Here is a 13,655-nt window from a genome sequence, read left to right on the forward strand (position 1 = left end):
ATTATACTTATTGACTACTTGGAAAAGGGTAAAACAATCACTGATGAATATTATGCATCATTATTAGAGCAGCTGAAAGAAGAAATTAAAAAAAAAAACGACCACATTTGGTGAAAAAAAAAATTCTCTTTCATCACGACAACGCCCGAGTTCACACATGCTTCGTTTCAATGGCTAAAATTGAAGAACTAAAATTCGAATTGGTCAAACACCCACCGTATTCACCAGATTTAGCCCCCAGTGACTTTTTCTTATTACCAAACTTGAAAAAATGGCTCGGTGGACAGAGATTTCCAGATAACGAAGACGTCATTGCCTCTGTAAGTGCTTATTTTGAGGAACTTCCGAAAACGCACTTTTCTGAAGGATTAAAAAAACTTGAAAAGCGATTGACCAAGTGTATAGAGCTCCAAGGAGATTACGTTGAAAAATAAAAAATTTACCCAAAAAAAATTGTTTTTATACTTCATTCTAAGGACTTATTGAACTACCCTCGTATTCACAGCTATCCTAAATGACAGGATTGTTCGGACAATTGAACCTGTGTGGCAAGAAATGTATGAACAACGAGGCTCAAAGAAAGGCGTAGCGGGATGTCAGGAGAACCAGCTCATCGATAGATGTGTCTGCAAAGATGCAGCATTCTACCAGCGTGACCTATCGATGGCCTGGATTGATTATCGGAAAGCTTTCGATTCGACCTCCCATAGACTTATCGTCTGTCTTTTGAAAATCTTAAAGTTTCATCCGAAAATAGTTGGGTGTATAGAGAGATTGATGCCGCTTTGGAAAACCAGATTTACTATCTCATCTGAAAAAAATCGTGTGACAACTAACAAGGTCACCTTTCAGAGAGGTGTCTTTCAGGGCGAAACCATGAGCCCACTTCTCTTTTGCCATACATTATTGGCTCTATCTCTAGCACTTCGACATTCCGACGGGTACTTGTGCGGCAAACCTGCAGATCGCAAGTACAAGGTCACTCATGTATTTTACATGGACGATTTTAAGATCTATGCTGAAAACAAAGAGATACTACATCTAGCTCTAGGGATTGTCGAATGATATACTAAGGAAATTGGAATGGAATTTGGGTTAGACAAATGCGCCAAGGTTTATTTGAGTCGAGGAAAAGTTAATGGCATCCCTGAAGATCCTGAGCTCGTTGATAGAAGCGCTATAAGACTCGCGCTATGCTCCTCTTAACATTATACCAAGGTTGATAGCTCTGAAAAAGTATCCAGAGGTGAAACCTTTATGTCTAACTGTGCCAGCAGCGTAAAGTCATCCGCGGCTAGAGACCGGACTCTAAGGAACAGTGTTGTACGAAGAACCTTGCGCAACTTAACCGTTCTTGCTTACCTTTTATGATAGGAGGAGCAGTACTGGAGTACGTACACGTTACTGTTGTGTCGGGATTAGTTGCTTTAAGGAACCATGGTCATAGATCAGTCACTTCAGATAGTTTGTGGCTGTGATGAAAAAACTGGTTTCACCCGAGAACAAGTTAAAAAAAAAAATAATACCGTAGGTTCTCTCGCGTTGGCGCCGCGATAAGGCTTGAGCTTTCCTTTCTTCATTTTGACGGCTATGTTGGCGGTAGTAATGCTACTGTCAGGGCTTCCCATGCTAGACAGGCAGGGGACAAAAAGGAAAGGGACTAAGAAGAACACGAAAACCCAAAAATTATCATGGAGAGTTTCCTAAGGATTTTGAAATGCTTTTCAATTCCCGAGGATCTTTGGGGCGCTTCTGTAGCCACCGCCGGGGCCATATCATTCGGGACAGTGGTGATGGTGAGCTGCTAGATAGTCAGGCATATCTCACTTATTAAAGAGCGGGCCAGCAGGAACATCTATGACAAGCGGTCAGCAGTGGAACATCAGCTGTGCGTGTTGAGGATGCTTTGGATAGCGATAGCTATTTGCAGCCAACCACCTTAACAGAAATACCATGGGAGACCATTAAATGGGATACCGCAATAAAAGAGGAATTGGTGCGTCTCTACTGTGAAAGTTCGAAGCTTGAAACCAACAGCGAAAAAGCTAAGAGATAAAAATAACTAACAGATCTTATCCTTACTGCGAAGGACATCAGGACTAATCAATATATATAAGAAGATCCAGCAATGGTGATTAAACAACAGGTTGATTTAGCGTTGAAAAACGAGGACAATGAGCATCAGTTAGAGGAAGCCGCGTCACACGATCCAGCGGGGGCAATGGATTTTTTTCCTCAACCTGTTTATGATCCAACATCATCACATCCTCCAGAGGTGGATGACCTTAAAAAACCAGAGGCAGAAGCAGAGGTCCAGCAACCAGAAAGTCGTTTGAATCATACATACCATGTGAACAAAGGCATTCTCTGTCCAAGATTAACATCACAAATGATCTTCGTGCACTAATAGAACACCACAACAGCAAGGTTTTACCTATTAATTTGAACGTAACACAAACTGCATTAGTGGCAAACTCATTTAAACTGTGCAGCTGTGGCAACCGTTAGAATGTTAAACTGTAGAATTAGGCCTACGAATGCAGTCTTTGTCCCAGCAAGGGATCTAGATCCACCATGAAAGATCAGGTTGGATATGGATGTCAGCAAAGTAAGATGTAAATGGGCGCGCTTAACTTAATATAAAAAAGGAAATAGAATCAAAAAGCTGATAAAGCATGTTACTATAACCATCCACCCTCGGCACATTGTGACATTGACACCATCAATATTGGATGAGATTATAGACTCCCAATGGCAGACACTTGATGTTTTTCCTTCCAGACTGCATTGGTACAAGAAAGTAGTGCACCCATGCAACAAAATCGAACCTTTCAGACAGATTAAAGAAGATTCTATCGTGAACTGACTGTAAAGAAAAATAATCAGCAAGACCCCGAAGTACCTCAATTGGAAGACATGACTAACTACTGTTCGGGTGTTTGGGGAAAATTGAACAGATGCAATTTGGACACTGCGTAGTTCAAACTGGAGAAAGCAAAGGCCAGCAATAGCCCTGAAATGCAGCTAACAAACATCACAGCTTTAGATGTTAGAGTGGTCTTCAAAAAGAACGCGTAACTGAAAAACTCGATGTCCGGAAATGGTGCACAATTTCTGGTACAGGTACCTGACGAGCGTGCATCAAGCGTTGGCAAGGTGTTTTTAAAAGAGCATTGCACACTCAAAAACCAGACGCTGAAAATCCATCTCAATTTTTTCCGATAGCCTGTCTGCATACAAGTTATAAATTTCTTACAGCTATCATTGTAGATAAGGTACATACTTACTGAGAAAAGAATGACATCATTATAGAAGGACAAAAATGATGTTGTGATAACTCGGGAGGCAATAAAGTAAGCTTTTCCTTCCGTACCGCAGGACTACTTGATTAAAGTTTTAAAATTTCGCACTTGCTACAACAGTGAGCGTAACTGTTGACGACTTTTGATAGGTTCGTGTATTTTTGCTTAACAGTTTTTATATGCGAACGAACGTTTCATAAATTTCTGATTACAAACAAACTAAAAGCAGTTGTTTACCGGACTTTCTACATGGTTTACTAGATTCCTGTCAGAAATCCAAAATTTGTGAACTTTTTGTGTGCATCCATTTTTAACTGACGCAAGGTGTTATGGTGGCACGTGGTGGCTGCAGTGGTGTGATAACGAGAGGGCCCTTGGCCTATAAACTTAGCAAAAATTGTGGCATGCAGGCAGGTGACGAAGGCTTCTAAATATGGCCTAAATTTTCAGATGGCCCAAACTACAGCTGAGCATTCTTTTTCGGATGCTGAGTATTGGCATTCTGTCCCGTTTAGGCTTCTGCTCGCGTAAATTATTACGTAATTTATGCCGTCAATTGTTTGAGTAAGTGCGGCTCCTAATCCCGTATTACTCGCATCGGTTTCGAGTAGGAAGTATTGAGTAAAATCTGGGCAGGTTAATATGGGTGCTGATGTTAAAAGGTTTTTAATTTTTTGGAAAGCCTCATATTGTTCTAATCCCCAATCCGATTGTTTATTTTTTTAAAGTAGTTTATTCATTGGTTCTATTATTTCGGCGCAGTGTGGGATAAATTTTCTATACCAACTTTCCATCCATATTATGCGCTGTAATTGTTTCATATTTTTAGGTTTAGGGAATTCTAACATTGGTTGAATTTTTTCATCGTCTATTTGCAATCCTTTATCGTTAACTTTAAAGCCTAAATATTTAATTTCTGAAAAGCCCAATTCACATTTGTCCAGACTGATCGTTAAATTTGCGTCATTTAATGGAATTTGTAAATAAGCTAATTTTAAATCAATTTTTGAAATGAATTTTGCTGATCTTAAAGTGTCCAATATTTCTGTCATGAGTGGGACTGGGTAGAGGTCTTTTTTATAATATTATTAACCCTTCTGAAGACTAAACAGAATCTATAATCTTTCCCATGTTTTTTTGATCATCACTATAGGATTTGACCAATCGGAACAAGAGGGTTCTATTATGTCCTGTTCTCATAATTTATCTACTGTTTGATGAATTATTTCTTTTATTTTAGGGCCTACGTGGTAATATGGCTGTTTAATTGGATCGTGGCCCTGTACGTCTATTTTATGTTGCGTTAAATCAGTTGCCCTATGTTTTTTTCCTGAGTCAATTTTGATTTTATTTTCAATGAGTTTTTCTAATTGTGATCGTTGGTTTTCGTTAAGCTCAACAATACCTTCACAAATTTCCGCTGAACCATTATCTTGTTCGTGAATTTTTCCTAAGCTATCCGTAATATTATTCAATTTAATCGCTTTTTTCAAAAGAAACCCATTGATTTCTATTATCGCTTTCTAATATCTCATTGGATTTTTGAGATTCAGTTCTTGATTCCTTCTGATTTGTAACTTTGTTATTTTTCCAAAGATTACAATCGCTATTTTTATGTTCGTTTTCGAAATTGCTATTATAATAAATTTTTCCTGAATTATTTTTCGTACCTTTTTTCCCAATTCTAGGTATACCTAAATTAAGTGAGTCTTTTGTGTTTGAGTCTTCGCTAGTGTCGTAGGTGGGGATGCTCTCTTAGGGTTGGAATTTGTTTCTCGTGGGAATGCTTATTAAGCTAGGGATATCCTTCGTAGCATGTGTTGCTGGAATTCGGGAGTTTTGTATTTTTGGGGATTGGTTATAATTGGCAGTTGCTAGGGGAATTTCGCTGTCTGGTAACCTTGAACTACTATTTGTATGCTCTCCAGTACTTTTGAGGTTAATGCTACCTCCAATTTTTGGTGTTCTATTTGATTTGCCATCTCCTTCCTCTTTAATCAATAATTTTTCCCTAATATTTACATCTTTAGTTTCCTTCATTTCCTCGGCTTTAATGTCAGGTTTAATTTCTATTTTGTTTTTCGGCGTTTTTGAAATCCTCGGTAAAATCCGATAAACATCGCCAAGAATTTTTATTTATTTCGCACCAATCTTTTGTATCTTCGATCAATAGTGCGTCTAAGTTTTCTAAGATTGTTAGATTATTAAAATTATTGTCGGATTCGTAATCTGTTTCTGAGTTATTTGTGTGGAGTCTAGTGTGTGTGTTTTATCTGTTACTTGTTGTCGAAAGTCTACGTGATCTGTTTTGTTTTGAGTCAATTCTGTCCTCTAATGGTTCGCTGTCACCGGTATGCAGTAATTTTAAATTATTAATTCTTGATTTACTACGTTTTTTTAAAACGTTATTGTGAGAATGTTTATTAGTTTCTTTAAATTTTTCCCTTAAATCGAATTGAACTGACTGTCTATTTCGAGTTTCGCTTATATTTTTCCTGTAATTAGGTTTCTTGTCTATTTTCAAAAGAACTATGAGCTGATGGGTGTAACATAGACCTTATTCACCTTGCATTCTGTGTGAAACAACATGGGTTGTTCTCGTGAATGTGAGCACTTGAAAAAATAGTGTAACATAAATAGATATTGAAAAGATAAAAGTAAAAAATTAATAAACAAGTTACTTCAGTTTTTGAATTCTAATATTAATTCACGGTAATGAAAATAGAGTATAGAAAAAAATCTTGCGTGGTCGAGCCCTGTTTTCAATTCCTCATGGAAAATTACACATTCACGAAAAACATAATTGAAAATTAGCTGCCCAAAGTTGCCCGTTTGGTCTTCAACTAACAGTATAAACAGACATCTGTTCATTAAAGGGACGTATTGTTCAAACGATAACAAAATATCATGGATGCAGATAAAAAACAGCAAATTTTGTTTAACCCGAGAAGAATTATTTGAATTAGTCAAAGACAACATTTCTGAGGGTGCTGAAAACTGCCACATCGTTATCAAATGTTCGTTTTCCAAAAAACTCAGCATTCCGTACACGTTACACCCAGAGTGTAAACATCGACTGAAAACATTATTTTCTGATTGGAAAAAAGGTGGATTGATGCTTATAGGACAGAACGAAATTTTTTCAACAAAAATGCTGAGTGGCTGAAATCTAAATGAAATCTAAATCTAAATGACGATAACGAGGGTGATGCACGCGTTCCCAGCACGAACCCCGCCGTTTTGTATCCGCCATTTTTTTCGAAACCAATATCAGATTCGTAATCAGCGAACTCGAAACCTTAAGTGATCCTCGTTTTCATAAAAACAAAATCGGTGAGAATGATCCGCCATTTTGTAAGCGCCATTTTGTATTTTCAAAAACCAATATCAGATTCGTAATCCGCGAACCCGACAACCTATAAGCGATCTTTTGTTTTAATGAAAAAATCAAAATTTGTCAGAATCCCCTGCTATTTTGTAACCGCCAATTCATCCGAAAGTGATGACATTAATGAATTATGGCCAGCTTTTTGAGTTTTTGACGACTGTGCGACGGCAGGATTTGGCGTGACTTCAAAAATGCTGCTGCTGATAAGGCATCGACTGAGCAATTTTTCAGTACACGTACACTAACGTCAATTTAAAATTAAAAATTTCATTTAACATATTAAATTATTTATTTCCATGATCTCATAATTATGCATGGAACTTGTATCCTATCGAATGTAATACAAGTTGCTGGGATCGCTTCATTAATTTAATTATTATTGGTTTATAAATATGTATCATTTACGTGTATTCGCGAGCCTCTGTTTGACCTGTTCCTTGTTGTTTAGAGTCTACGTGATCTATTTGGTTCGAAATAATTTTATCCCCTAATATTCATATTAAAATTGTGGGTTATTGGTGCCGCTGTACCTTCCAAATTTAAGCTATCGCGGTCGCTTTCCGTTATGTTTGGATTAGGCATTTTATTTTACTTCCCCTGAGTTTCATTTATTTTATATATCTATGTAAAATGATCTTTAATTGGACACCTTGTAAATTTTAGATTCAGGTTTCCTTTTTTTTTATACTTGGGAATCCAATGTAAATTGCTTATAGTGGTTTCTTAATATATTTTAATTTGAGTTAGAAATTCAATTAAATATTTTAATTATTTCGGGATTCGAAATTGAGCTTATTTTTGCTCTCCGGCCGTCTATTTACAAAATTCGTCGTTTGACCTTGCGCGTGGCTCGCGGCAGTGCTCATTGTACGTGTGGGCCTGTTTATTGGTTAAGACGTTTCACCTCTTTTGGCGAAACCCGAAATGTATGAGATTTTTCCTTTTACTTTTAATTTTTCACAATTCCCAGGTGCTTAGATATGAATGTCGAAAAGAAGTTTTTAATTTTATTATTTCACTTTTTGCAACTTTAAGTTTGGTTTAAATCTTATCTTAATTTTATTATTTTCTCAACTTAAACAGCTTTTATCACATTATAGATTGAAATTTCTTTAATTTATTGCCGTTTTTGGTTCTACTTGTATATTTAAATTACACTGTGCCGCGAATTTTAATCATTATGAGTAATTTTAGAAATATGTATTATTTGGCAGGTTGCGAAAAATCATTTTACATAGTCAGGAACGGAATAAATCACATATATCAGGTCAAGATATATATTATAAAAACACAGTGTTGTACATGAGTATAAATATTCAAAATATAAATATCATTCAGCAAGGCATATGGATAAATAACATGCAAAATATTGATAGCAATAATATACGCACAGTAGGCTATAGTCTAGAGTTTGAATTTAATTTGTGGTTTCTTTTTTACAGCGGGCTTTAAATTTTTTTTAAGGTAAAGGTGTGGATTTTTTTGTTGGGTACCAGATATTGAGTGGGAAAGCCGAGGAGGGGGAAAGAGGATTCGGAGACTGAGAGAAAGGGTTGGCCACAATGAGGAATACCAGATGAATTAATATAACAATTAGTTTATTGCCACTTGCATGGTAGTAAGCGATCGCCAGCTTGTGACGAGAACCTGGCGGTCGCGTGTTATCCCAGTTAGGTAGTTGGACTAGATAAGGCCAGCGTAGTTAGTCCGGAAACTTGTCCAGGAAGTCTGTCTTGAAGGAGATGCGGTTCGGCAGCATAATAGCGGTCGAAGGGTTGAGCATACTGCATCGTGATGCAGTATGTGTTGGCTGCACTACTTTTGCGAAATAGGGTGTAGAATGACTTACTTTTAGCTGTGTATTAATATTTTGAAATTATTATTGTTTAAACAATAAACAATATTATTATTTATTAATTATCAGATTTTTTATTGTGTTTTATCTTTTAGATTAAGTATTGACTGATTTTGCTATGCTTTAAAAATACCGTATTTTCGAACAGCCGTAAAAAATATTTTTATTTAATTTAGTGTAAAGTTGAAAATTTTTCTTGAAAATATGTACGTTTATCTTCAATTAAAAAAAAAAAACAAAAGTACAATTCCGATAATTACAAAAAAATGGCAATTAAAAAAAAAATGACATTTCAGAAAAGTTCTTTTAATTTTTTTCTTTTTTTAATATTTAAAAATTGTGTATTTGAATCATTTTTATCACCATTGCATTTCTCAATAATTTTTACCCCAAAAATATATATTGTGAGTTGCATTTTGTTTATTTATGCACGAATTATTAAAATTTTTAAATGCGAAATCCCCAATGAATCAAGTGTGATAGACAGGTATGCGCAGATGGAATGTGATATCCACGGGTTAATGAAGATTATTAATATACTTTTTATTGCAACATTCAGCAAAGAACATGTAATAGGCTCTTTTCTCGCATTTAGTTTCAATTTTAAAAAACACTGCTTCGGCCCCTTTTTGACAAACGGCTTTAATTAAGTTTTTCCGAATGTTAATTGAGTTTTATTTAATAAACCGCGCGTATTACTTCCTGATATTTCTGTATTAGGTATCATCAAGATTGTTTCCCTTTAAGCGGGGACTTTTGCATGCGTATTGGGCTGCCAATATATGGGCTTTGTATGCTGCCTTTGATAAAGTATTGTCGCTTTTTTGGAAGAATCGTGGATGGCTTCACGAAGATAATCAAGCCAAATTAACTGGTGGACTTGTTCGGATGCAATCTTTTTCTGTACTCCCAACTCCTTCTCCTCTTGCCACGTTTATAATCACAGTTCTGACAATGCTGGTAAAAATTAGTTTAATTATTATTAATACACTTAATTTTCTAAATTCTTGACTCGAATAAAGTGATTAAAAAGTGTATTACATTCTTACAGCCAATACTATGGAGCTTATTTTTCAAACCAAATTCTGCTATTGAAAAGTATTTTTTAAAGTGCCTCGTTGTTTGCGGGCTTTCTTCATTTATATTTGGCTGGCACGTTCATGAAAAGGCTATATTAACTTCAGTTATTCCTCTGAGGTAAGCATAATTCTTAAGTTTATTTTATATTTTATTTGTATGCATAGCGAAAAAATACTTTCACAAACCACCACAAGTTTTCCTTGACACTCCTAGTTAAAGCGTAATAAAATAATCGCCAAAATCACGTTTTACGACCGTAGGATAAGTGGTTACTCAGTATATTGCTGGCTCTGCCATTAGTCTGCAAATTACTTTAACATTTTTCTGCAATTACTTCGCAATTACTCTTCAAGATACTTTTCTCAAAAATTATTTCAAACAGCTTGCAAAAAATATCTACAATTTCTCTAAAACTCCTTACAATTCTCCGTTTTGTTATGCATTTAAGTAGAAAAAATAAATCGATAAAAATTTATTATTAACTTAAGTTGACAATCACATTACCTAATGAACACTAACCAGGTATGATAGATTTGCAAGCAATTAGTAAATATTATAACCGTGTTTTCCAATGTCTAAACTCACTTTCCGTGTGTTCGTGAGTCACGCTCTTTCGACTCACAAACTACACTCGAAGCTCGATCAGTTATTTTACAGGCGCCAGATAGAGTTGTCCCTACTCGAACCTCCCTGGCCCCGGTAATGCCCCAAATTTTGGCGAATCACCCGGAGTTTCACACTCTTAACCGAAATGAAATAGGACGCGGGGATGGGATCATACGAGATTGAGAGAGAGAGTACTGTCTTTCGCAATCTAATCTTCAAAAAATCCTGGTAAAACTTACTAATTTTAACATTTATTTTAAGGAAGATATCTAATTATACACTTAGGAATTTACTAGGCGGACAGAAACAGTCGGAATCTCATTTTCGAACCCACAGCAGACCCACTATGGCCGCCTGACACCACCGCGTGCGTAAAATCGCCATGTGGTGTACATTCCATGTACGCACAGACACGCTCCTCTTGGGCTCTTTTAGGGACGTCCGCCTCGACTCTCACAGGTCACAATCCGAGCCGGTCGTACCCTAACTTTGTGCTGTCGTGGGGGTCTCGCGTCACACATTTAACCCTTAATTACACCCACGCTAAATTAACACGCGGTCTGTCACAGTCCTACCGCGTGAGAACCGGAATTAACGGCTGGGAACACTCGAGGAAAAACTAAAAAGACTGGCACATACCTTTCTGATACCGCGCCAAACCCTCTTTATTGCCGGGGTCCATGGTCTCAATTCCCGTGCGAGATTTTAATGGATTATCCTATTTTTCCTACGAGAATCTCCGGACGACGCCAAGCCAAGAAACCAAGGGTCGAAAATCTTGCCTTCGTTGTAGTCTTCCCTTTAACTGATATAATTACTACGTCGGCTCCGTTGATTGGCTGGATTCAAAGGGACGTATCCAATCAGGTGCCGCGCAATGCACGCTTCCGCGGTAGAGTCCGTCCTACCGATTGGTGCCGTCCTATGGACTACAGGGGTTGATATTGGTCGTCTGACTGCTAGTGATAAGTCGGCCGACTTGAGTGTCGGTCGATGAGTGGTCGATTCCCCTCGAGACGACGCAGGGTTCATTTGGTGCTACCTGATGGTCCGCCTGGTTCTGCCACTCGCCGTTTGCAGCAGAATTGCTGCGCCTTGCTGCTTGCGGTTGACCGATGATTCTAGTAGCCTTCTCTCTGGGTTGAACATGGCCGACGACCATGATGGTATTTGAATGGCTCTGCCTCACGTAGTTGCGCGGCATTGCTGCGCCGTTCTGGTGTTGACCGGCTCTTCCTGTTACGGTGGTTGCGAAGACTGACTTCGCTGACATTTGACCAATGTTTAGCACCTGTCAGTTTTGTTGTGTTGACAGTTGGTTTTAAGTTCTTTACCCTGTCGTGCCCCAGCATCGACACAAGTTAATTTACATTTTAATTGTTGGAAAACAATATCACTAAACTAAAATAGGCCGAGATTGGGATGTGCTGTGGGTGTCGCGCTTCTCGTTGTAGATATTCTACATGAACAGATATTATACAGAGATATCATGTTTAAAAACAAAATTACAATTAAAAAAATATTCCTTAGTATATACCTGGATCTTGGCTAGGCGGTAAGTTAATACTCCTTGTCAAAATGTACCCAATAACCTTTAATTCGAGCAAGTAGGTGTGAATTCGGCGAGTCCACAGAATTTTATTACTTTATGTAATAAATATTCTGTAACTTCGTTACAATATTTAATGTAAATATTTCAATTCCTGATTTCTCAAACAAATCAAGTTTGTAATGCTGTCGTGATACGTACATAAACCTATATATTCATAAATAAATTAATGTTGTTTCTTGTTTGACTACTAGCCATACCATTTTTATTCGGATATTACGAGACATTTTGTCCGTCGACGCCGAAATGTGTGAAATAAGACCAACTCGGATTTAAACTGAAAATTAAGCTACAGGATACAATTTTCAATGGATCTTAATATACTTTAAGATCAGTTCTATATTAAATTTCGAAGAACTTTGTGCGAACCGATTCTTTAAAAAGAATTTTATTTTTTTGCATTACTTAAAATATTTCATGAAGTTTCAAGCCTCATATTTTGTTCAAACTGTTTAGAGTTGCTCAAAAATGTTCAAAATTAGTAAAAAATACTTTCTAAGAATGTTCATGCTCAATCAGGCCAGCTCATATTTAACATTAGATTTTTCGACTACTAAATCTTGCTTTTATTCTGTTACTTCATCATTTATGTCTAGGTATGAAATTTTGGTTGTTTTTTTTCAGTATACGTAAAAGCAACGTTTAATTAAGACTTTTCGAATGTTATTAATAATTTTTCATTTTATAAAAAAATGTAATAAATAAATTAGTTTTTTAGCTATGATTCAATATACAGGCAACAAATTTAATTAAGAAATGGATATTTTCGCATTTTCAACGCAAAAACTTTATTTTTCATCGATATTAAATATCATTACCTCTACAATGACCTCACACGAGGATAATGTACTTGCATATATAATTTTTCATTTTATAAACAATTGGATGATAAAATTAACGATTACACTAATTTTTAACGGATAAACGTAGGTTTTTTTTATATTTATTATAATCGAATACAAAGTTTTGTTATTTTTCAATCCATTGACATCGTTTTTCAGCAGATAACTATAATCACTTAAAAATTTTCTGTTTATGAAGTACCTAATTTATTATGAACAAAAAAATGTATAAAAAGTTGTATATTTTAATGAAATTTAATTATTATATTTGTTTATAAATATAATAAGTAATGTCAATAGTCTATAATATTATCAATTATTCACTTTATCCCTAATCCAGAGTTAGCGTGTTTGTGCGCAGGAAATATATGTTTTTTTTACATTTCATTTATTTTTTATACTTTTTTTAATTATTTGAAATTTTGAAATAATACTCTAACCTCATGATGGAATCTGTTTGGCACGCCCAGTTTCGTTGATTGTGACTCGATTTATTTTTATATTCATTGATCAAATTAATTTATGACTTTCTTCGCATACTGTCAATATTAAGATTTTACCATTCTTTTAGATTATTTATTCTGATGAGGGAACCTATGCAGAATATAAAGCATCAAGTTATCTAATTATTTTTTCGAACAACCGTTTAATTGAGATACTAAATATTAATAAAAATAAATAAAAAGTCAATCAATTTTACGAAGCCTTGGCAATTTATAAATACTCTGAAAATAAAAAAAAAATTTTTAAACAAACTTATGTAATTTCAATATTAGGCACTGCGAAATTCAAAATTAATTGAGTTCTTATTTTTTCTCTCCATTCTATGAATGTTGAATTCCACGCGTAAAGACGTGTTTTCTCAAAGACCAGCTCATATTTAACCTTAGATTTTTGGATTGACATGGGTCCCATCTGTTTGAGTTGTGATTGGTAAGCGATATTTGAAAGTATTTCGTTCCGAGGTAAAGTT

At 35.8% G+C, this 13,655-nt stretch overlaps 1 protein-coding gene across 2 annotated transcripts in view; it reads left to right on the forward strand.

Moving 5' to 3' along the window:
• The window catches only part of LOC117172634 (probable dolichyl pyrophosphate Glc1Man9GlcNAc2 alpha-1,3-glucosyltransferase), a 209,493-nt gene that overhangs the window by 140,403 nt on the left and 55,435 nt on the right, over nucleotides 1-13,655 (forward strand). For both annotated transcript variants that reach the window (XM_033360740.1, XM_033360741.1), the window contains exons 5-6: nucleotides 9,266-9,505; nucleotides 9,597-9,742. In XM_033360740.1, the coding sequence (XP_033216631.1) occupies nucleotides 9,266-9,505; nucleotides 9,597-9,742 (386 nt within the window). The remainder of the gene's footprint in view (nucleotides 1-9,265; nucleotides 9,506-9,596; nucleotides 9,743-13,655) is intronic.

This window comes from Belonocnema kinseyi, chromosome 5 (assembly GCF_010883055.1).
Source record: "Belonocnema kinseyi isolate 2016_QV_RU_SX_M_011 chromosome 5, B_treatae_v1, whole genome shotgun sequence".
Lineage (NCBI taxonomy): Eukaryota > Metazoa > Arthropoda > Insecta > Hymenoptera > Cynipidae > Belonocnema > Belonocnema kinseyi.